This window comes from Plasmodium cynomolgi, chromosome 12 (genome assembly GCF_000321355.1).
Source record: "Plasmodium cynomolgi strain B DNA, chromosome 12, whole genome shotgun sequence".
In the NCBI taxonomy this organism is placed as follows: domain Eukaryota; phylum Apicomplexa; class Aconoidasida; order Haemosporida; family Plasmodiidae; genus Plasmodium; species Plasmodium cynomolgi.
In genome coordinates, this window is record NC_020405.1 from 1285661 (window position 1) to 1305591 (window position 19931).

The 19931-nt window shown below is 46.3% G+C and overlaps 8 protein-coding genes across 8 annotated transcripts; 4 read left to right on the forward strand and 4 right to left on the reverse strand.

Annotated features, from left to right (window-relative positions):
* Positions 1–1460: 1460 nt before the first annotated feature.
* Positions 1461–2484, forward strand: PCYB_123970 (60S ribosomal protein L9; the record flags this gene model as incomplete). Its single annotated transcript, XM_004223730.1, has 2 exons — positions 1461–1506; positions 1958–2484. The coding sequence occupies 2 exons, from the start codon at positions 1461–1463 to the stop codon at positions 2482–2484; spliced, it is 573 nt and encodes a 190-aa protein (XP_004223778.1).
* A 1172-nt stretch (positions 2485–3656) lies between these two features.
* On the forward strand, positions 3657–4570 carry PCYB_123980 (beta-hydroxyacyl-ACP dehydratase precursor; the record flags this gene model as incomplete). Its single annotated transcript, XM_004223731.1, has 2 exons — positions 3657–4155; positions 4434–4570. The coding sequence occupies 2 exons, from the start codon at positions 3657–3659 to the stop codon at positions 4568–4570; spliced, it is 636 nt and encodes a 211-aa protein (XP_004223779.1).
* Positions 4571–4595: 25 nt separating this feature from the next.
* On the reverse strand, positions 4596–7434 carry PCYB_123990 (hypothetical protein; the record flags this gene model as incomplete). Its single annotated transcript, XM_004223732.1, has 10 exons — positions 4596–4695; positions 4852–4880; positions 5044–5112; positions 5281–5433; positions 5528–5579; positions 6097–6263; positions 6397–6459; positions 6637–6676; positions 6935–6956; positions 7332–7434. 6 exons carry the CDS (start codon positions 7432–7434, stop codon positions 5528–5530), a joined length of 447 nt encoding a protein of 148 aa, XP_004223780.1. The 3' UTR covers positions 4596–4695; positions 4852–4880; positions 5044–5112; positions 5281–5433.
* A 1038-nt stretch (positions 7435–8472) lies between these two features.
* On the reverse strand, positions 8473–10234 carry PCYB_124000 (hypothetical protein; the record flags this gene model as incomplete). Its single annotated transcript, XM_004223733.1, has 4 exons — positions 8473–8628; positions 8798–8993; positions 9463–9570; positions 10140–10234. 4 exons carry the CDS (start codon positions 10232–10234, stop codon positions 8473–8475), a joined length of 555 nt encoding a protein of 184 aa, XP_004223781.1.
* A 425-nt stretch (positions 10235–10659) lies between these two features.
* On the forward strand, positions 10660–10929 carry PCYB_124010 (hypothetical protein; the record flags this gene model as incomplete). The annotated part of the gene is made up of 1 exon (XM_004223734.1): positions 10660–10929. A coding segment is annotated over one exon (270 nt), but the record flags the coding sequence as incomplete, so codon positions are not given.
* A 1926-nt stretch (positions 10930–12855) lies between these two features.
* Positions 12856–14086, forward strand: PCYB_124020 (hypothetical protein; the record flags this gene model as incomplete). The annotated part of the gene is made up of 2 exons (XM_004223735.1): positions 12856–13123; positions 13433–14086. Coding segments are annotated over 2 exons (921 nt in total), but the record flags the coding sequence as incomplete, so codon positions are not given.
* Positions 14087–14133: 47 nt separating this feature from the next.
* Positions 14134–17077, reverse strand: PCYB_124030 (zinc finger protein; the record flags this gene model as incomplete). Its single annotated transcript, XM_004223736.1, has 5 exons — positions 16888–17077; positions 16686–16754; positions 16050–16486; positions 15699–15875; positions 14134–15123 (listed from the first exon to the last, which is right to left on the reverse strand). The coding sequence occupies exons 1-5, from the start codon at positions 17024–17026 to the stop codon at positions 14134–14136; spliced, it is 1812 nt and encodes a 603-aa protein (XP_004223784.1). The 5' UTR covers positions 17027–17077.
* Positions 17078–17848: 771 nt separating this feature from the next.
* On the reverse strand, positions 17849–19510 carry PCYB_124040 (hypothetical protein; the record flags this gene model as incomplete). The annotated part of the gene is made up of 3 exons (XM_004223737.1): positions 17849–18933; positions 19097–19282; positions 19432–19510. The coding sequence occupies 3 exons, from the start codon at positions 19508–19510 to the stop codon at positions 17849–17851; spliced, it is 1350 nt and encodes a 449-aa protein (XP_004223785.1).
* Positions 19511–19931: the final 421 nt, after the last annotated feature.

The window sequence follows — 19931 nt, forward strand, 5'->3', positions numbered from 1 at the left end:
AAAAATTTATTCCCGAGAAGGCACAAATGGGTAATAATTAGCCAACCACTTCGTACACTCTGTAAACGTTTGCAACTCTCCAGGTGTTTGGTCACCCCTACGTACAATTATACTGCCCTTGTTGCGCTGCTCCTATGGGTGGGAAAGCAACAGTATACCCTTGCATACGGAATATACTCTTCGCGGGCATAGCCAAACAGCCATATGGGGAGGAAAGCGGTCATTGCAAGAGAAAAAAAAAAAAAAAAAAAAAGGCCATGCGGACTTCACAAACAGGAAACAACAGCAAAAATGTTCGTAAAAAATGAAGAGAGATATTCCTTCATGAAAATTTTTACAAATTAACATAATGAAAAACTTTGCGTAATTTTTTTTTTTTTTTTTTTGTAAAATGGGGGTTAGCAAAAATACACAAAATCTGTAGCACGATGAGGGGGAAATTCACTACATCACATTGCGAGGGGGGCCTCGGTTCCGGCCGCTGAACAAAGCGTGGCGTTTACCCCTTCCTGCTTACCTCCATGCCGAGGTTGGGCAGACGGAAAGCAGTAAGGCAAGGCGATACGATCGACCTGCGCCTTTTCTCATGCCGCAGTAACCAAGCTGTGCAGCATATGTATATGTAGTAGTAGCAGTAGTAGCGGTAGTAGTAGTAGTAGCGGTAGTAGTAGTAGTAGTATTGTACCCACCAAGTATACATGAGCTCCTACTCCCAGTGCAGCAGTGCTTTACCTCGCATGGGTAATAAGTTGAGCGGGCCCCTACTGCCCACCCGGTTGGTTCTCACATTCCCTTGCCCACCTTCGCAGCGCAAATTGAGAGCGCAGCGGGCAATCTCTTCTCCCTTGGCGCATTTTATTTTGCACAATGGGGAAAAGAAAAAAAATTGCCCCCCCCGCCCACAATTGATATACGATATACCAACTCGCACCTTTCATGTGCCATATGGATGTGCTGCCAGCTTTTTGTGCCTCCTTCCAATAGCTATATAATAATATATATGTATGTATACCCCAGCCCTATGACGCCAAAAAAAGTGCGCTCGTTTTTTTCGCACAGCCCAAGTGCAGCAACGTAAAAAAAAATTAATTCACAAAGGGGGAAGGCGCACGATATGCCCACTCTTTTAGCAAAACGAATGCCGGAAAAATTGCCAATAAATAGAAGCGACAATTTGGGGAAAAAAAAAAAAAAATCCGCAGTGAAAAAATTAACAGAAAAAGAGAAAGTTGATACAAATTGCTTTTCCAAATCGTATGCGAAAAGGAAAACCAAAAGGAGAGGAGCCTTTGAAGTGTTATGCTGGCACTCTGCTGAAACTCTGCTGACAACGCGCGGATACGCTGCTGCTACTCTGCTGCTACTCTGCTGCTACTCTGCGGTTACTCTGCTCCTATTCTGCCCCTACTTCTTGTGAAACCCCCTTTTTTTTTCCCATTTTTTTGATACGTTTTTTCAAAATGAAAACCATCGTGTCATCGCAGAAGGTCATCATTCCCGAAGGAGGTAAGAAGAGCTAGTCGAACAGAATGAGTTATTGAGAGGGATGGGCACCTTCGCCTTCGCCTTCGTGGCAGAGGTGGGGCACCATCACGGGGAGCGAGGCGTGTCACGAGAGGAGCGTGAACTCTCATGGCAGAGGAGAAGTTAGGGGAGGAGTAAGAACAGGCAAAAATAGTTGAAGGAGAAATGCTCCCCTCTCGCCAAAGTAGCTGGAAGCGCGTGAGCGCCCGTGCGAACAATTAGCGAAGTGGATGCCCCACGGGGTTACCAGTGCGCACACGGCCCCTGTGCTTACATGCACGCACGGATGCATGTATGAGTGCTTCGCATACGTTGAAGAAGTGCGCCACACGTCGCTCCCCTACGCACTCCCCTACTCCACCGCTAACTGCGCTAACTGCGCTAACTACGCTAACCCCGCTAACCAACTCCGCTACCCCCCCTTTTTGCGCAGTCCAAGTGGCGATAAACTCCAGGAAGGTGACTGTGACGGGAAAGTACGGCACACTGAAGAGGTCCTTCCGACATCTCCCAATCGATGTGCGCCTGAATAAGCTAAAGAAGTACATCAAGGTGGTGATGTGGTTCGGAGTCCCTGACCGATTGGCATGCATTCGAACAGTATGCACACATTTAAAAAATATGTTTACAGGAGTGACCAAAAAATTCCTCTACAAAATGAGACTTGTACATGCTCACTTTCCAATTAACTCCAACATCGTGGATAATAACAAGTCTATTGAAATAAGAAATTATTTGGGAGAAAAACGGGTTCGATTTGTGAAGGCTTTACCTGGGGTGCTTATTGAGAAATCACCAAATGTCAAGGATGAAATTTATGTCAGTGGTGCTGATATTGAGAACGTTTCCCTTACGGCAGCTTTAATTCATCAGTCCGTTTTGTGTAGAAATAAAGATATTCGAAAATTTTTGGACGGAATTTACGTTTCGGAAGTGACTACTGTTGAGAAGGACGAGTAAAGGAACAGAGGAAGGGTGTGTATGTGTGTGGGGTGGAGTAACCCTTTCCAGCGTGCATATAGAAGCGATTCCTACTGCGGCAACGATTTGTTTTCGGACCAGTGCCTTCGCCGCGACAACGAAGTTCACCTCCCGTACATGTTCGCGATGACCGTTGCGTTAGGCCGTTGCGTTAACCCTTCGTGCATGCGCTACTACACGTGCGTTGTCCCATGCCTGTGCATGCCCCTGTGCACGTGCTACCTTTTTAACTCTGCCCCTTAATTAAACCCTAAGTAGAACTCCAATTTTTTATTTTAAAAACGTGCAACAACTAAGTGGTACGTCGCGGCTGTGTCAAAGGATGACGACCTAGTACGGCCGTAAAAATGCGCAATGGTGGGCTTACGAACAGTGCAGCGTCATAACCACGGGAAAGGTCTTTGGAGGGGGTTCCTTCTTTTTTGGCAATTACCCCCAACGGGGCAGCTTCAACTTGTAGGTACTACCTCTAAGAGGTGTTAGCAGCGGTGCTTCTCTTCTGTGGCGTAACTATACCTCCTTCTATAAAGACTTTTTTTTCACCACCAGCTCTGCGCATCAAATACAATATTATTTGGGCACTCAAAAGAAATGCGCCAAGGGGGGTGTAGGGGGAGAAGCGCAGAAGAAAAATGCTCCACATTGTGCAATTCAAATGCATGCATTTTTTTTTTTTTTTTTTTGCATGTAACTGCCCGTTGTTGTGAAACACTGACGCGTATTCTCTTTTTCCCTCCGAACGACCATCGTCCTTGTTTGCACGCACGGTGTAAATTTTGCCCAACGGGGAACTCCCAACGGGGGAAACGCCCTTCCGGTTGTGGAAAATGACTTACAACAGGTTGCAGCACACAGGATTATCGGAAGGAGGAACAACCGAATAGCAGAATAGCAGAATAACCGAATAGCAGAATAACGGCTTACCGCTCACCGCTCACCACTCACCGCGCATCTCCCCCCCATTTGTGCAAAAAAACTTTAAAACACACTGAGGCTTGAAAAGGGAAAGACTTCTCCCCGCCCTGCCCCATTTTTTCTCTCCCCGCACGTCGAACGACATGATGAAGTGCGCGTACTTCCCGCACCTCCTGTGCCTACTGGGTCTCCTACACCCCTTTGCAACCGTTGCATTAAGAACATCACGCCTTCATATGAAGAAGCACAAGGGGTACCAGTTTTTAACCCCCCGAGTGGAACTTTTTCCCAAAAAAAGAACAAGCGCGAAAAAATATGACCAAGGAGTGGGGAAAAATTTAAATGAAAAGCTATTCGCAGTGGAAGAAAACAAAAATGAAGAAATTGATGGGAAACACATCTCGTCTGTCATGTCATACGATACTGGTGACAACATCAACATTGAGAAAATAAAAACTATACTTCCACATAGGTACCCATTCCTCTTGGTTGACAAAGTAATCCATGTAGAAAGGAATAAAAAAATAATTGGCATCAAACAAGTTTCCGCTAATGAACAATTTTTCAATGGCCATTTCCCTGCCAAGGCTGTTATGCCTGGCGTTTTACAAGTAGAAGCCTTAGCCCAGTTGGGGGGGATACTATGTCTCACAAATGAAGAAAATAGTGGGAGGGACAATTTATTTTTATTCGCGGGGGTGGACGGCGTTCGCTGGAAGAAGCCAGTCCTTCCAGGTTAAATCACTTTGCGAGCACATGTATACAAGTGTGTGCGCAACTCCTGTCTGCGTCGCAGTTTGGGAATAACTGCATGTAAAAAAAAAAAAAAAAAAAAACAGTGATAAGTGCAAATCCTTTATGTTGCAACTTTGAGGGCGCGCCAAATCAGCAATATTCCTTCATTCGTAAGACGTTGCGGTGATGGAACTATTTGGGTTGTGCCCCCTCGCAGCAAAACCGCAGCTGAGATATTTACACGTACACCGCGCCATTTTTTTTTCTGAACTGTTCAGGCGACACACTCGTAATGGAAGTGGAGCAAATTTCCTTCAAGCCCACCCTCGGGGTCGCCAAATTGCGGGGGTGCGCTTACGTGGGTGGCCACGTTGTTCTGAAGGTTGCCGAAATGACCTTCGCATTAGCAAGATGAGGCAGTTAAAGGAGAGACAACTGTTTTAATCGAATTCGTTTAAGAATCTAGACCATGGGAAGGGGAGTAGCGGGGACAAAGTAGCATCTGGCTCCTTCAGCCCATTTTGGACATCACTGACAGATCTGCGGGGAAAGGGGGGAAGAACGGATGGGCCACCGTATCTCCAAACAAAGTTGTCCCAATGAGCACGCCAGCCGATTCGTTTGCGCGTGTATGTGCTTATATATATGTATATGCATGTTTATTTTATTATTTTTTTTTTTTCCCTACCACCATACACCCTGCACAACGCCGTTGCAGCTTTTACCTGAACAAAAAAAAAAAAAAAAAAAAAATGGCTAGCTGTTTGTCCCCCTAGCTAGCGCTCACAATTACAATTTATCCGAATTCGCTCACACTTGTTTATTGCCTCCAACTCGCATGCTTGCAGAGGAAGCGGAACAGCTCTCCTTCGTATTGTGAGCAATTACCACTTCCCACACGGCTGAAGTGGCCATAAAGAGGGTTGAAAAGACGGGGTACGGCAGTTTGCACGTGTACTGAGAGGTGGGTGAAGGGGGACAATAAATGGGGGAACCAAAAAGGAAGGCATACTCAATAAGATAAGTAGTGGACCACATGGTAAACGCACTGCCAAAAAGAGCAATGACGTGAGTGATCCTCTGACAGTCAGCCATTTACTCTTTTCTGTGCTTTTCGCGCCTTACCGGGAAATTCTTCAAAGCGCATACATGCACGGGCCCAATAAAAATGCAGGCACACAGGATGGCCATCATGCTAGTTACGACGTGTGTTGTCACCAAAAAAATGTCGTAGGCAAAGTCTGCTCCTCCCCGAACGTACGTGCAGATGTTCATCATGTTCTGCGAGGAACAAAGGAAAGACATCGCGAATTGAAATGGCCATTCGAAGGGAAAACAATCATTTGGCTAAGTCCACAAAAAGGCAAAGCAATTATTCATCACCTCCAATTTTTTGCACTCCGCTTCGGTGTTGCATGGCGTGTCTGTTAAGGGGAAAAAAAAAAGAAAAAAAGAAACGCAAAAAGGGGTGTACACACAGAGCAGCTACTTTAATAGGTCCTTTTTGTTAAACTTCTCATGACGGTCAGGAGCGCCTCACGATTTTCCATCATGGGGACGCTCCCCGTCTTCTTATCATTCCACGCTGTTATGTTCAAGTGTGTCATTTTAAGAATGTGTCTACTCTCTTTAAAAAAAACTATGCTTCTCCTGCAAGTTCACACACTTCTATCACATTCGAATTTGCACGTCATACCTGCGTTTAAATCCTTTGAAGTTTGCAAATGGGGTGAATTCATCAGTGGGAATAAACCCACGACGATAAACCAAAAATGATATTTTGTTTTTCCAAGTAGAGTTTATATACGCGGTATGCGTGTATGGGGGCAAAGAAGACAACGAGAAATGCATCCAACAGTAGACGTATGCATATGCGCGTGTGCCCCTATGCCATGTGCACGAACGCATAAAGCGCCAGTCGGGCTGCTTAACAAAAAAGACAAACACGTCTCAGTTACCAGCACCTGGGGCTTCAACTCCATGACCTGTTTGTACTGATCAAAGTTTGGCGTAACATACGTGGCTTCAATCTCTTTTAGCTTAACGAATTGCTGCTTGATCAAATTGACCATCGACTTGGCCAAAACCTTTTTGGAGTCCTTCGAGTTCTGCACGTTTGTCGGTAGGGGCGTGGGTGCGAAGTGAACGCGAAGTGAGCACACAATGAACGCCCAGTGAACACGTAGTGGATGTGTAAAAAAAAGGGGGGCAGAAAAAAGAAGCGAAAAGAAAAAGACTAACATCGTTCATCAAACTTTCATATTCCTGAATGAACCTATTCCCTGCGTACTTCTTCATTGCCACCTGAAGGAAATGGAAAAAAAAATTCATGCAGATAGATGAAGGCTATGCTTATGGAAAACAATTATGTGTGTCATTAAACGGGTAGTAACAAAATGCACCATGAAAGTGTACATCTGCCTGTTTCGTATTTATGCCCATGCGCAGGGCTCTCTAAACTCGAAATAAACTGTGGGTCACCTTTAAATCTTCTTCCTCCACTGGGGTCAAGTAGGTGTCCCTGGACGTAGTAAAAAAAAAAAAAAAAAAAAAAAAAAAAAAAGTTGTCACGATAGGTATGTGCCATTTGGGTTGTACATTCTTTCATCCCTGAGTTACTCATTTTTGTAATTCCGCATGATTTCCCTAAAAGGTTAGGCAGAAGTTGTTTTGGTGTATAAAGAAGTGGGTGTATAAAAATGGGGTATGGTGGGGTGAGGGTGCACACATAAGCTGGGAACATTATTTGCTGCCCTCCTTGTCACCTCTTTATGCGAACCTGAACACTTGGACATCCCTGTCTAATTAGGTACACAGAAGAAGGGATAAATGAAGATGTGTTGATGTGCCCATCTTACATGTTAGCGCGATGAGAGGCACGTAGAGGGACACCGCTCGTAGGTAGACATTTCCTAACCTCCGTAGTCCTCCCGTAGATGCCTCTCCACGGCTTTAGTAACTAGTGAAGAATTGCAAAGGGGGGGGAGGGAAAGAGAAGCATTAGGGGAAAGGGTTCTACGGTGAAGAAGTTGGGCTGGATTGGGGGAAAAAATTTCCCTTCGCCATTTTTTTCATTTTCGCATATTTCCGCATTTCGATATTTCCTCATTTCCACATTTCCTCATTTCCATTTTCCCACATTTGGTTATTTTAATTTTTCCCTTTTCCCAGATTACACTCTCGCGGAAATGCGCTCTTGCTGAACAGGGACAGGCAAAAGGACGCCTCCAAAAAGATGAGCAAGCAAACCAGGAGCAGTCCCTGCGTGCGCCTCTTCATGGTGATGACAGGAAGGACCAACAGGTGATAAGCGCGCACGACGGGGGTAACAAAAAAAAAATTGAAGTCAAAATGGGTGCAGGCAAAATTGAGGTGAAAATTAAAGCCAAAATTGAAGCCAAAATTGGTGCAGACGAAATTAGGCGCCACGAAGGGATGTTTTCCTAAAAAGGAGTAAAACTGTTTGACGTAGAGCGAAACAGAGCGGACGGACGATACACTTTGCGAAGCTGAACAAAGCGGCACGTGGAGGGTTACCTGCTCGAGACTGTCCACCCTGTAACTCTTTCTTCGCTCCCTCCCTACACACACAGGCGCATATATATGCATACGTGTGAACCTCCCCCCTGTACGTACACCTTACGCGGTCTATTTCTTTGGCTCCGCACCGGAGCAAATTTAACCGTTGGATGAGCACCAAATGGATGGGAAAATGAACCCTAGTGCGTTTTCTTTGTCCTCCACAAATGAGTCACCCTCTGTGTGATGGAGATACGAGGGATGTGAAAGAGTTCCACGTGGAGAGCTTCCCCCCTTCACCCCGTCGAAATTAATTCGTTTTAAAAAAGGGAACGAATTTTTCCCACCGCACAAGCGCTGCCCAAAGTACGCGTCATTAACATTGTTCGCAACGTAGTGCCTGCGTAGCGGGATTATTGGCCGCCTCGGCAAAAAGGACGTAGCAAATGGAATGGCGCAAAAGGGGGAGAAAAAAAAAAAAAAAAAAACGAAAAGTGATTAAATGTACATGGAGAATGATGGATGGTTGGGGCAAAACAACATTTGGGAACTGCTCACCCACGCACCAGCGACACGTTTTCCTATGGGTAAAACATCGTCCCTCCTGGGTCTACCATCGACAAACATTCGGGGGGGAGAGGCACGCATACTGGCATATACACATCCGAGTATTGGTCAGCCTAACCCCAAATGGACGAAGAACTGTCAAATGTGAGTAACACCACGCATCAGATCAATCCTTTTGTCCACTCTCCTCAAAAAAAAGAATTTCTTGTCAAAAAAAAAAAAAAAAAGATATCACGAGTTAACTGCCTTATCTATGAGATATAAGTCATATTGGATCTTCCAGTTCTTCGTTCCGCTGCTTTTCATTATGGGGTCGTAAAAGCTCTTTACGTCACAGCTTGGGGCTGACTCGAACAGCAGTTCCTCTGCGTATCGTTCTTTGTCCACCTGCGGGGAGGGAGGGGCGGAATGAGACAGCGCAGTAAAGGGGTGAAGTACGCTGGTGGAGTAACCTGTGCGAGTACACACATCCATTCGAACGTTCGCATGTAGGGGCGGAACCACCCCCCCAAGCTGTCGAAATGACCCCAATTGAAAACCCTTTTGGGGGCCCTACCTGCCGTATGTACTGATACATACATAGGGGGATGAAGACGGGGAGCATGGTCCGGCAGAAGGTCCCTGCCTTGATCACATGCTCAATCAGCCGCTTGGGTAATTTCTCATAACGAAAGAAATTAAAAAATGAAGTGAACGGAAAAAAGTTAATCATTTTGACACACGGGGGAAGGAAAGGGGAAAACACTGTCTCTCTGCAAAGGGGGGGGAAAAAAAAAGTGAAGCGATTGTTATGGTAAAGAATTACACAGTTCTTCTTTGTATGCTCTCACGAAATGGAAGCAAAGCAGCCTTTTTTTTTTTTTTTTTTTTTTTTTTCATTTTCTCCGTTTTGTTCTCCCTGGGCGGGACGCTATTATGTAGGCGACTACTCAGCGGCGGTACCTCCCCAGTCGTTTTCCAACCTTGTGTAACGCGCGAACTGTCAAAAAAAAAAAAACACCTTACAGTGTGAGAAATATCACATCCTCTTCTCTTACCTTCTTCGTTTCTGCAAAAAGGACGTTAAAAAGAAACGAATTGGCTTTCTTCTAAATCTTATGTTTTTTTTTTTTCTTACTCAACAATGAGTTAGCCAAAAGAGGGAGGTAAAAAAAAAAAAAAAATGCTCACTATATCTTAACCCATCTTGGAAGGGTGCGGAAAAAAAAAAAAAAAAATCACCTTCTGCTTAATTCCACCCACAACAGACCAAACAGGACCAAGCGGTACTCCTTGCAGTGAAGACCGCTTTTATGTTCCTCTAATTTTTGTATTTTTTCGCTGAGAACTCTGTGTAGAGAAAAAATATGAATATCTTTTTTTTCCCCCTTCAGTCTTTCCTTTCCCCCTTGTCCCGTCCGCGTAGCTGTGCATACCGTACAGTTTGGCACATGCTCGACAGACCCTCCAGCTAACGGAGTTCCCTCTCCCCTCACGCCGCACCAACCAGGTGTACGCATCCCCCCGCGTACACTTAAATTTTGAGAAGCGGGTAAGCGGGGAAGCGACCTATGCGCAAGTTTGCCACGCGCAGTGAAGGCACATATACATATGTGTACATTCGTTTACCTCGCGAGGACGGGGAACACGTCAGGTCAGGGAGACTCCCCCCCCTGCACACGACGTAGACTTAACCAAACGTACGTGACTGCTCACGATAGGGGAGTTGCCCTAACTAAAGGTGAACTAAGTAATCTCCACCTCTTAGCGTTCAAATTTTTTGCTCCAACGAGTTGTTGCCCCACGCGAGGCGAACTTTCCATGGGAAGGAGGCAGTACCAGGTTGGAAAAAATCCCCCTCGTTTAGTTCCCCCCCAAGGAGGTGTTTTCTCCCTGCATGCGCGAAGAGAAGTGCGCACTGTGGGAGGCCCCCGCTTTGTTCAGCGCGGAGCGGTTCGGCGTGGTACAGCTCGGCGTGGTTCATTTCGGCGTGGTTCATTTCGGCGTGGTTCATTTCGGCGTGGCACGGTCAGTTCCTCTTTTCCGCTCAACCGGATGTGTTCTTTTCCCACCCCCGTACACAGCACACAGATCGGGGGGAAGAGAACGGAGAACGGAGAACGCAATTTGGCGTCCCCGGTGAGAAAGTAGTTCACTCCTTTGCATTCCTTTCTGAATTTTTTTTTTTTTTTTTTTTTCTACCAGTTTGACGTTACATCTTAGCAGTTTTTTTTTTTTTTTTTTTCTCACAACTTAAAAGGAAGGAAAAGTAATTCATCCATGGTGTAAAGACTACCAATTGGTTACCTTATTTTTGCTTCCTCTTTTTTGCTTCCCCCTTTCTGCGTCCTCCTTCTTGCTTCCCCCTTTCTGCGTCCTCCTTCTTGCTTCCCCCCTTCTGCTTCCCCCTTTCTGCTTCCCCCCTTTTGCTCCCCCCCAATGGATTGCTTAAACAAATTCGACGCGAACCACCTAGCCGCGGAGAGCAAGGGGGAAGAGTACTACAGGGAAAATATGGCCACAAGGAGGAAACTAAAAAATTGCTGTAAACGGTGGAGTGACGATAAGAACAACAGAGACTTCTTTGTCAGCCATAAAAACGAAATTGATGAGAATTCTTTTTTTAAAATTTTAAAAAAAACATGGAACTTGCTATTTTTTAATGAAGAAAAAAATGGGAAATTACTTTATGGTGAAGGAGACCAAAATATGTATACCTTGCCAAATTTTTTAATTATAGACCCTCTCTCCAGCGGTGTGATCAGTCCCTTTGACACTGATCAGGTTGGGATGTCGCTCGATGAGGGGGAGGACGTCGGGTCTGAGCATGTGCAGGTGGATAATGGGGAAGACCATAAGGCGGACTGCCAAGCGGCTGAAAATAATGGAGACTGCGAAGCGGATGAAAATAATGCAGATTGCCAAACGGCTGAGAACAACGGGGACAACCCACTCGAGGGGGACCATCACCATTGCGCAGCTGGACAAACCTGGGGTGATGGCCTGGAGGAGGACGCACATTGGGACGCAGACCTTCGTGCCTCCCCCGTGAGCGAAGAAAACTCCCCCAGGGAGAACCTCTCACCGGATAAAGAAAGACACAAAAAAATGAGAATCTGCAAGAAGAGCAGCATTAACAAAAAGTACATAGACATATATCACAAGCATGACGACTCGTACAGCTTCCACAACAAAGAGATCGATGATTTTTTGATTCTCTCGGATGTCGCAACGGGTGTGAGTGGCGCCGGAGAGGGGGGCGAACAGAAAAGTGGCGACGTACCGATCGAAGTACCTAGTGGGGAACCAAGTGACGATAACGGGGTGAGCAGTAGCCAAGGATGGTCAATGCCCCCGACAGATGCAACTCCAAGTTGCCCCAACCCTGACGTGGAAAACCCTTCAGAAGCATCCCACACGGAAGCAGACCACCCAAAACCTGGAGGGGAAAATGGAGATACCTAATTGGAGTGCCACGGGGAGGATGTGTGTGAAAAACGGGACGGATGAAGTGACAAGTCGTGAGCACGAGCGTGAAGAAAAGTTTCCCTTTTTTTTTTTTTTTTTTTTCACCACCAGGATGCTTCAAATGGGTTACCCGAGATGAACTCCTGCGAACGTTTCTTGTTCCTTCTTTCTTGTTCCTTCTTTCTTGTTTTCTTTTTTTTTTTTTTTTATGTCCCACCATGTATGTGAATTCCTTTTTTTTTTTCCCCCTCTTAAAAATTCGAACGTGCGTATACGTCTTCCCCCCTCCCAGTCCCTGCGGGGGGGTTCCTCAATTTGCGAATCGGGGGGCATTTGACATGGGCCTCGCGAAGCGCTCACCATAAGTGTGTTTGCATTTGTGAGCAGGCGCACCACTCAGGTGTCCTACTCAGTTGCACTTTACCAAGCTGCACTTATGTGTGTGTTTTTTTTTCTCCCCCTGCATGCGCACGGGAAGGAGCTTTGTTCTGTTCCTTCCCCCCTGCAACCACCGCGCAAACTCCTTTAAATCGAAACATTTGAAAAAACAGGGAAAGCCGCAGAGGGGTACCCACTGGAAATACAAGTTAACCTCTCACATGTGCATATATACACACTAATATATATACAGTAATATATAGTAATATATGCCTAGGGGCACACACTTTCAGGCAGGCGAGGGGGCAAAAGCGCCAACTGCAAGCCGAGGGGAGTGGCCGCGGAACGCGCAGTGAAGAATAGGCACAGCGTGTAGAGCGTCCAAACTGAAGAGTGATGGAGTGCGTAAAAAGTGGAGAAGACGGCGAGGGGGCGGACACGAACCAACGGGTGGTCCACCTGCAGCAGTGGATGTCCGCCCTGTCTGAGCGGGAAAAAGGGAAGAAAGGGAAGAAAGACGCCACCTTGTGCATTCACGGCATACACAACACAACAGGGGGTGAGCAGCGTAGTGGACAGGACCCACAAAAATGTGAAAATAATTTCCCCCCGGGTCAAACTAAGGGGATCATATATGAACGACTGTGCCTAGGAGTTCGCTACATCGAAATGGTTGTTCTCCAGGAGTGCTCCACGGAGGAAGGAAAAATCGATTTGCGTTTCGCATGCGGAGATGGCTGCATATACAGCGCTAGTGACCTCCTGGAAGAAGTGTGCGTTTTTTTTAAGCAATAAAAAGGAAAGAGTGGTCCTCTCCTTTTTGCTGCGAGCAGGGGGGTGTACACAGTGGGGTAGTGACGCAGATGACCAAAAAGGAGACGACGACAAGGCCACCCACCTGCTGGACGTCTACATGTATCTGTACCTCCGCCGGGAGCTCAAGCACTCAGAAGGAGATGAAAATTACCGAGTGCTCTACTTCCTCAACGACAGGGAACGATTTCTGAATTTGGGACAGTACCAATTCGACATGGACCACTTCGCAATTCGCAACTGGGTTTTCAATAACATGCCTTTGCTGCTCCCCTCGGGGATGGTCCACAGCGGGGGGGGAGCAGAAGAAGAAGGAGAAGGAGAAGAAGAAGAAAGAAGCCTCGACGAAGGAGAAGAAAACGGCCTCGACGACGAGGAAGAAAAAGGCCCAGACGAAGGAGAAACTTTTCCGCGCGAAGGAAAGGCCAGTTTACGCCCCCCTCAGGAGAAGCGGAGAGTCTACCCCAAGGACGAAGAAAAGGCGGGAAATGATTTGACGCCATTCTGTAGAGCCCCCCAAAGGAAGAACCCCAATTTGTTGAGCCTCCCGCAGCAGCATCACATGTCTTTGTTCAGATTAAATTCGATGCAAAATGATCAGATGTCAATTTTGTGTTCTAAAATTTGCATAAAGGGGAAGCTTCCCAATATCCTTATGACCACACAGGGGGATTACGAATTGGTGGACTCAGAAGAAGAAAAGGATTGGCTCCTTCACTGTGAGACTGCCTATCGAAGGACCAACGCGAGGAGGTACTACATCGAGTGGGAAAGGGACCACCACAGTGGTGGTACACTCCATTCAGTAGACACACATGACGGTAATTTAAGTTGGAGTGGAAAATTCATGGGCTCCAACAAGCTACCCTTAACCGAGTACGTCATTGATGTACCCAAACAGCATAAACTACTGAGCTCTCCTTTTACATTTTTAAAAAAAAAGTTGGTATATCTCTGCCAAGAGGGAGAGTGGTTTAAAGGAAAATATACCCGTGGGGTGGACACTAAAAATAGTTACTATGTGATCAAAATGGGAAGGAACGGGCTGAAGGAGCAAACGGTGCAGAGCTGCTTAGCCCACCTTCCATATCAACTCAGTGCTGACTTGGGACCCTGCTGGATATGTATCCTCTCTCAGGATTTCCATATACGGGACGTCTTCGACGTGATTTGCGTAAATTTTTGCACCCCTGGTGTGGGGAGGTGAACTCAGTTCAGCAGTGTTGCGCAGTGATTTTATATATAGCTACCATATCACCGCTTCGCATAAACCCGACGCAATTCCTTATTCAGTTTCTCCACGAAAGCCCTCACGGGTGCACTCTCCACGCTCTCGTCTACACGAATGAATTGCCTCTCCGGGGATGACAAATTCTTTTTAGACTTTGTAAAAAAGTGAATCAAATTAAAAAGCGCCCCTTGGTCAAACGGATTTTTGAATCTGCGGATCACAACGGGTTCATTATTCTTGTCTTTCTTCAACTCGTATAAAAAAAAAGTGTTCGAGGAATACATTTTGAATTTTTCATTAGATGTTATATTCTCTAATATGTTTAGCACAGATCTTAGGAAAATGACCCCCATGAAGTATATGTGTAATAAGCTCATCAGGACTACTGATAGGGATACTCCTCGGAAAAGGAATGGAGACGATGAAAAATCCAGCCTCATAAACATACATATGTGTGTGTATATTTTCCAAAAATGAAATAAAAGATTTGACACGATCCATATTAAAAAAATTTTTGCGTTATCTACACTCATGCAGTTTAGCGTAAATATGCAGTGGTGGTCATATATATCTACGCACTTGCCACAGAAACGACAATGCTTCGTTCGTAAGTTCTTAAAGAGGAAGCAACTAGGACACAACTTATTTACGTCAAATGAGGTTACTTCGAATCCCTGTATATCTAGCTTTATCTGCAAACTATTTTTCACCTCCTTGATATTTTTCCATTTTACCATTTCGCAAAATGAAATTAATTTATTTTTTTCCTCATACCCTTTTATTTCCTCCTTCACATTTTTTATAATTTTACGAAAAGTCAAATTTGTGCTCCTGTTCGTGTCCACTTCGAGGAGATGTGATGTATCCTTCTTATCCCCTTTCATATCACATGGGGTACTTCCCTCACTTTGTAAAAAGCCAGGATCGCTCGAAACGACCATGTAGTAAAGAATGAAGAGCATTGGGTGGGCGGCGTCCCAAAAGAGATTCCCCCCAAGGAACGCCCCTCTCGCCTGCAAAAAAAAAAAGAAAAAAAATGTAAGCAGTTCCCAGGCAAGTAACGGGATACACCTTTCGGCAACCCTCCGCGAGAATCTCATTCATATGTCGCGCTAATACGATGCAAGTCTGATGCAAATCTGATGCAAATCAGTGCAATCCTTTTTTCGCTCCTCCTCTCGTCCTCCCTTTCTCTGTCTCAAAAATTCGGATCGCGTTCCCTCTGCAGTTTTCTCCTCACGTAAAAGAAGTGTACACACGACATGTACAGATGCGACAAGATGATCGTGGCGGGGTAGAGCAGCAGGGTCTTGTCCTGGGTGAACACATGGCGGATCTTGCGCAGGGTGGAGAGCTACCGGGGGGGGTGAAGCGGCCACTGGGGTGAAGCGGCTACCGGGGTGAAGCGGCTACCGGGGTGAAGCGGCTACCGGGGTGAAGCGACTACCGGGGTGAAGCGGCTACCGGGGTGAAGCAGCTACTTAGGTGAAGCGGCTACCGGGGTGAAGCGGCTACTGGGGTGAAGCGGCTACCGGGGTGAAGCGGCTACTGCGGTGAAGCAACTACCGGGGTGACGCCTCCCGATTACCTTTTTCCTGCTTGAAATCGCGTAGGGACCGATCGTCCCACTGGGCTCATACAAAGCCGGGTCCTCTTTCCCGCCTCGCCTCCTGCACAGCTGCTGCACCTTCCTGCAAGTGATAAACTTGTATATACTTCTGTCCACCTTATCTTTATGCTCTTCGACAAACTGGGCAGCTGTTTTCTTTAACGTGAGGGGGTGCAAATGGGGCTAGCGTTGTTACTCAGTTGCGTCTTTTTTTTTTTTTGTAATTAGAGGCACCTCCGTGTGGGGGTCACATCCATACGTGGTTCACAAGCGGATGCCGCACAAACCCGAAGTGGTCACTCGCGTGTGTGTCCCTCCCCTTTTGCTTACGTTTTCCTCCGTGGCGATGTCTTGTACATTCTGGTGACCGTGCAGCACGAGGAAGACCACCGCGTCGTAGGCATTCCCAATGATGGCCTTGTGCAAAGTGGATGCAGGATTCTTCAAATTCATGGAAAATAAATTAGGAGCAACTTTCGACAGCAGTCGAAGGAAAAATATATTGTTGTTGTATGCTGCCCAGTCAACGATCGAGCAGCTGTTCAGGTCCCTATGTGTCAGTGGTGACCCCAAATGGATTAAATAGAGGAAGCATAGGACGTGCCCATACTGAGTGCTTATGGTTAAGCAACTGTAACCCTTGTCGTCGGCTTGAAATATATCTCCTCCGTGTTTCCTCAGCAGGTGGATCATGTGTAGGTTTCCTCCGGAGACTGCCCAGAACAGCGGCGTCTGCGCGTTGTGCGCCTTGGCGTTCACGTCCGCCCCTTCGGAGTGGCATCAAAAGAGGGGGGATGAGCGGCAATGCGGGGGGATGAGCGGCAATGCGGGGGAATGAGCAGCAATACGGGGGAATAAGCAACAATGAGTGATAAGTTGGCATCGCGCTGCTGAGCCTGTGGCTCAGACACTCCCTTGACCGATCTCCGCCTCGCAACTCCCCCATTTCTCCCTTTTTCCCCTTACCCTTCTGAAGCAAGTAGCACGTCAGGTACGCGTCATTTAGAAAGACAGACCAGTGAAGTAGGCTGTTTCCTGTAAGTTTCGAAAGGGGAAAAAAAAAAACACGTAGATATGAAAACAACGGGGGAAGAACGAACATCTTTGTTGAAGTGAGACTCACTCATACTTCACATATTTACAAAGGTTCACTAACTCTCCACTTAACCATTTCCATCACGACAGTTTAGTAGACGTCCGTCTTCTTCCAAAAGTTTGTACACACGTTCATCTCTCCGTTTTGCCAACTCGAATAAAATATCTCCCCCATTCGGTAGCTCATTGGGGACACACTCAGGTATTTGCATTTTATTTCGATGGAAAGTACAGCATGGTATAAGTTAAGTATGTGAAGCGGGGTGGGATGGGGGCCCAAATTGGCGCAGGTTGGTTAAGTCGGTGGGACGTTAACACACAAGCATGTGGGGGTACACAGGAAAGAGAAAAGTTGTCTTGACTGACCCTTCTGTGTTGTCATTCCATGACGAGCAAATGCACAAAAATAAATTTGCTCATGCATAAAATTTGAGTGACGAACAAAGAAAGAGATCAGATCGGCAACTGCGCGCACAATCGGAACGACTTGGAAGAAAGTTGAAGCATCCTCTCTTTACGGTACCCTACCCCCTCTCTCTCTTTTTTTGGCCCCCTGATATGTGCATACCTTCCCAAAAGGGGAATCCTTATTTATGTCACTCACCCCCACGTGCACTCGTTATATGTGCCACGGGAGCATTTGTTGAAAGGCCCCCCTTTTCATTTTTTTTTTTTTTTTTTTTTTTTTAGGGGGGGGAGGAAGGAAAATTTCATCAAGTTGTGCCCACTGTGTAGCTCATTTTCCACAAAAAAAAAAAATAAAATAATTGCACAAAAAGTTATGCTTCTTAATTTTTATACGGAAAAAAAAAAAAAAAAAAAAAAAAAAAACACTTAAATTTTAAAATAAAACGACATTTGTTTGTGGCACCTTCATGTTTGCAATGCACATTCTGTACTTTTGTGAAAGCACCTTTTGGCTTCTTCCCTGCGCATGAAATTGTAGGACCGTGTGTGAGCGTATATGTCCACCGATGGCCTTCTTTCCTGCACACACGACAACAGAGGGGGAAATTTCCTCAAATTATTAGCTTTCACTGATGCAGCTGCTCTAATGGAGTGAGCATGTCCTCTCCGTCCGTCGTCTCATTCTCCTCCTCCCCCGATGAAGACCGACCCCCCCGCGATGATAAATTCAACTTGGGTAATTGTATCACATCATCCTTATCCCTATTACTGCTCCGTATGCTTATATAACTCTTCTTGCTGTCCGAAATGTAATTTATGGCTAGCTCATCCTGCGCCTTTACGAAATCTTTTCTTTGTGACTCGGCCTCGTCAACGACGTGTAGGAAGTTTGGCTCATCCGAGTTGCTGCTCCGAGGCGGTTGAACGAAGCTGCTACTTAGTGTGCTGTTGTTCCCCTTGCGAACATGGTTATGTTTTCCTTTTCTTGTGTTTGATGGATTCCTCGGTTCGCTCGTACGCCTCTCGGGTTTCATTTGGGCCGAGCCATTTTCAGAGCAGCTCGTTTCGTTTACCTTCATCTCTTCCCGTCTCGTCTTTTTCTTCTTCATTTTCTTCGTTTTCTCCGCTTTCTCCGTTTTCTCCATTTTCTCCGTTTCTTCCTGCACGCACACCCCTCCCTTTGCGTTTTCTCCGATGTTAACTGTTTCCTCTTCCCTGTGGGGTTCATCACCTTCGTCCCTTTTGTCACACCCTCCGTTTCGTTTTGTCCCCTCCATCCCCCGCTCCAATTCAGAGTCGTCCGCGGCGTTGGCAGCGTTGGCGGCGTTGGCGGTGTAGGCGGCTTCGGCGGTCTTCTTCGTCTTTTCCTCTTCCTCCTCCCACCTCTTGCTTTTCTTCTTCTTCGTCTTTTCCTTGCCCTTTTCCCGCTTTTTCTTCCGCTCCTCTTTACGTTTCTCCACCTTGGAGTCTTCCTCCCCTTCACTCCCACTCTGTTCCTTCAGCTGAAAAAACTCCCCCCCGGAAAAATCAAAACTGGAAGTGTACTGCTTATCCCTATTTTTTTTTCCTTTTTTTTTTTTTTTCCTTCTTTCACCTGACCCGTTCAGGCAATTTTCCGCCGAACTGCTTCTTCTGTTTTCCCCCCCCTCGCACTTCACTGGGTGCACGTTAGTCGAGGCATTGTCTTCTTGTTGTCGTTCTTTCTCGAATCCTGCGGTGTGGAATGGATAACAAATGGGTGGAGAAATGAATCAATAAACTGAAATGTTGTAAACGCCAGCGAAAGATGCAAATGTTCAAGAGGGGGAACAAAAACGGACACAATGCGATTTCACACATGAACGGACACAATGCGATTTCACACATGAACGTACCCTTTCTGTCGTGCACCGGCGGAGCGTCCAAGCCAAACCGAGTAGAAATCTTCAAGTCGGATGCCCTCTTCAACTTCAAATTGTAAACTACTTGTTGTATGCTGTTTCGTTGGTGAGGGGTCGATCCTCTGCCATCTTTTTGCACGTCAGGCGAGTTCTGCTTGGGGGTTACCTTATCATCGATGCCTTTGATTGAACGAAAAAGAAGAAAAAAAGAAGATATGAGATAGGTAGTGGGGGGTAAGGAAGGCTCGATAAATCCCCTTGGCGTCTAATTTCAGGACAGTACCCTGGGACGAGCTCGCTCTCCAAATGAACAGATGACGTAAAAGTACCCAATGTGAAGTAATTGAATAGATTCGTTATGATGTCGAAGTAATCTGTCCCCTTTTCTTCATTTGGTGTGCACTCCATCGTAGCAGGGGGGAAAACAGGAAGGGGAGCACCCTTGTGGGGGTAGCAGCAACCTCTGATTAGCCGCTGATTGGCTGTCGATTAGCTGCTGATTAGTTGCTATTTTATGTGATCGCTTTGGCAGAGACCAGCTCGCTCTTCTCCCCACTTCCCAGTATCACTTAAAGTTTGTATAATGACACACGTAGGGGGGGGGTAGGAAAAAAAAGGGTAAGCCATAAAGAGAGCAAAGATGGCGAAAAAACAAAAACGCCCTTCTTGGCATGACAACTGAACGAACCACTCGAGGAAGATGTCCCTTGAGCAACCAGATACCACTCGCGTTTCACAGAAAGGGACGTTGTTCCTTTACGTGGTGCTATGCGAGCAAACGGGTAGCTATTGTATTGTGCCGCTTCGCCTGGGAAGGAAGAGTTGTACT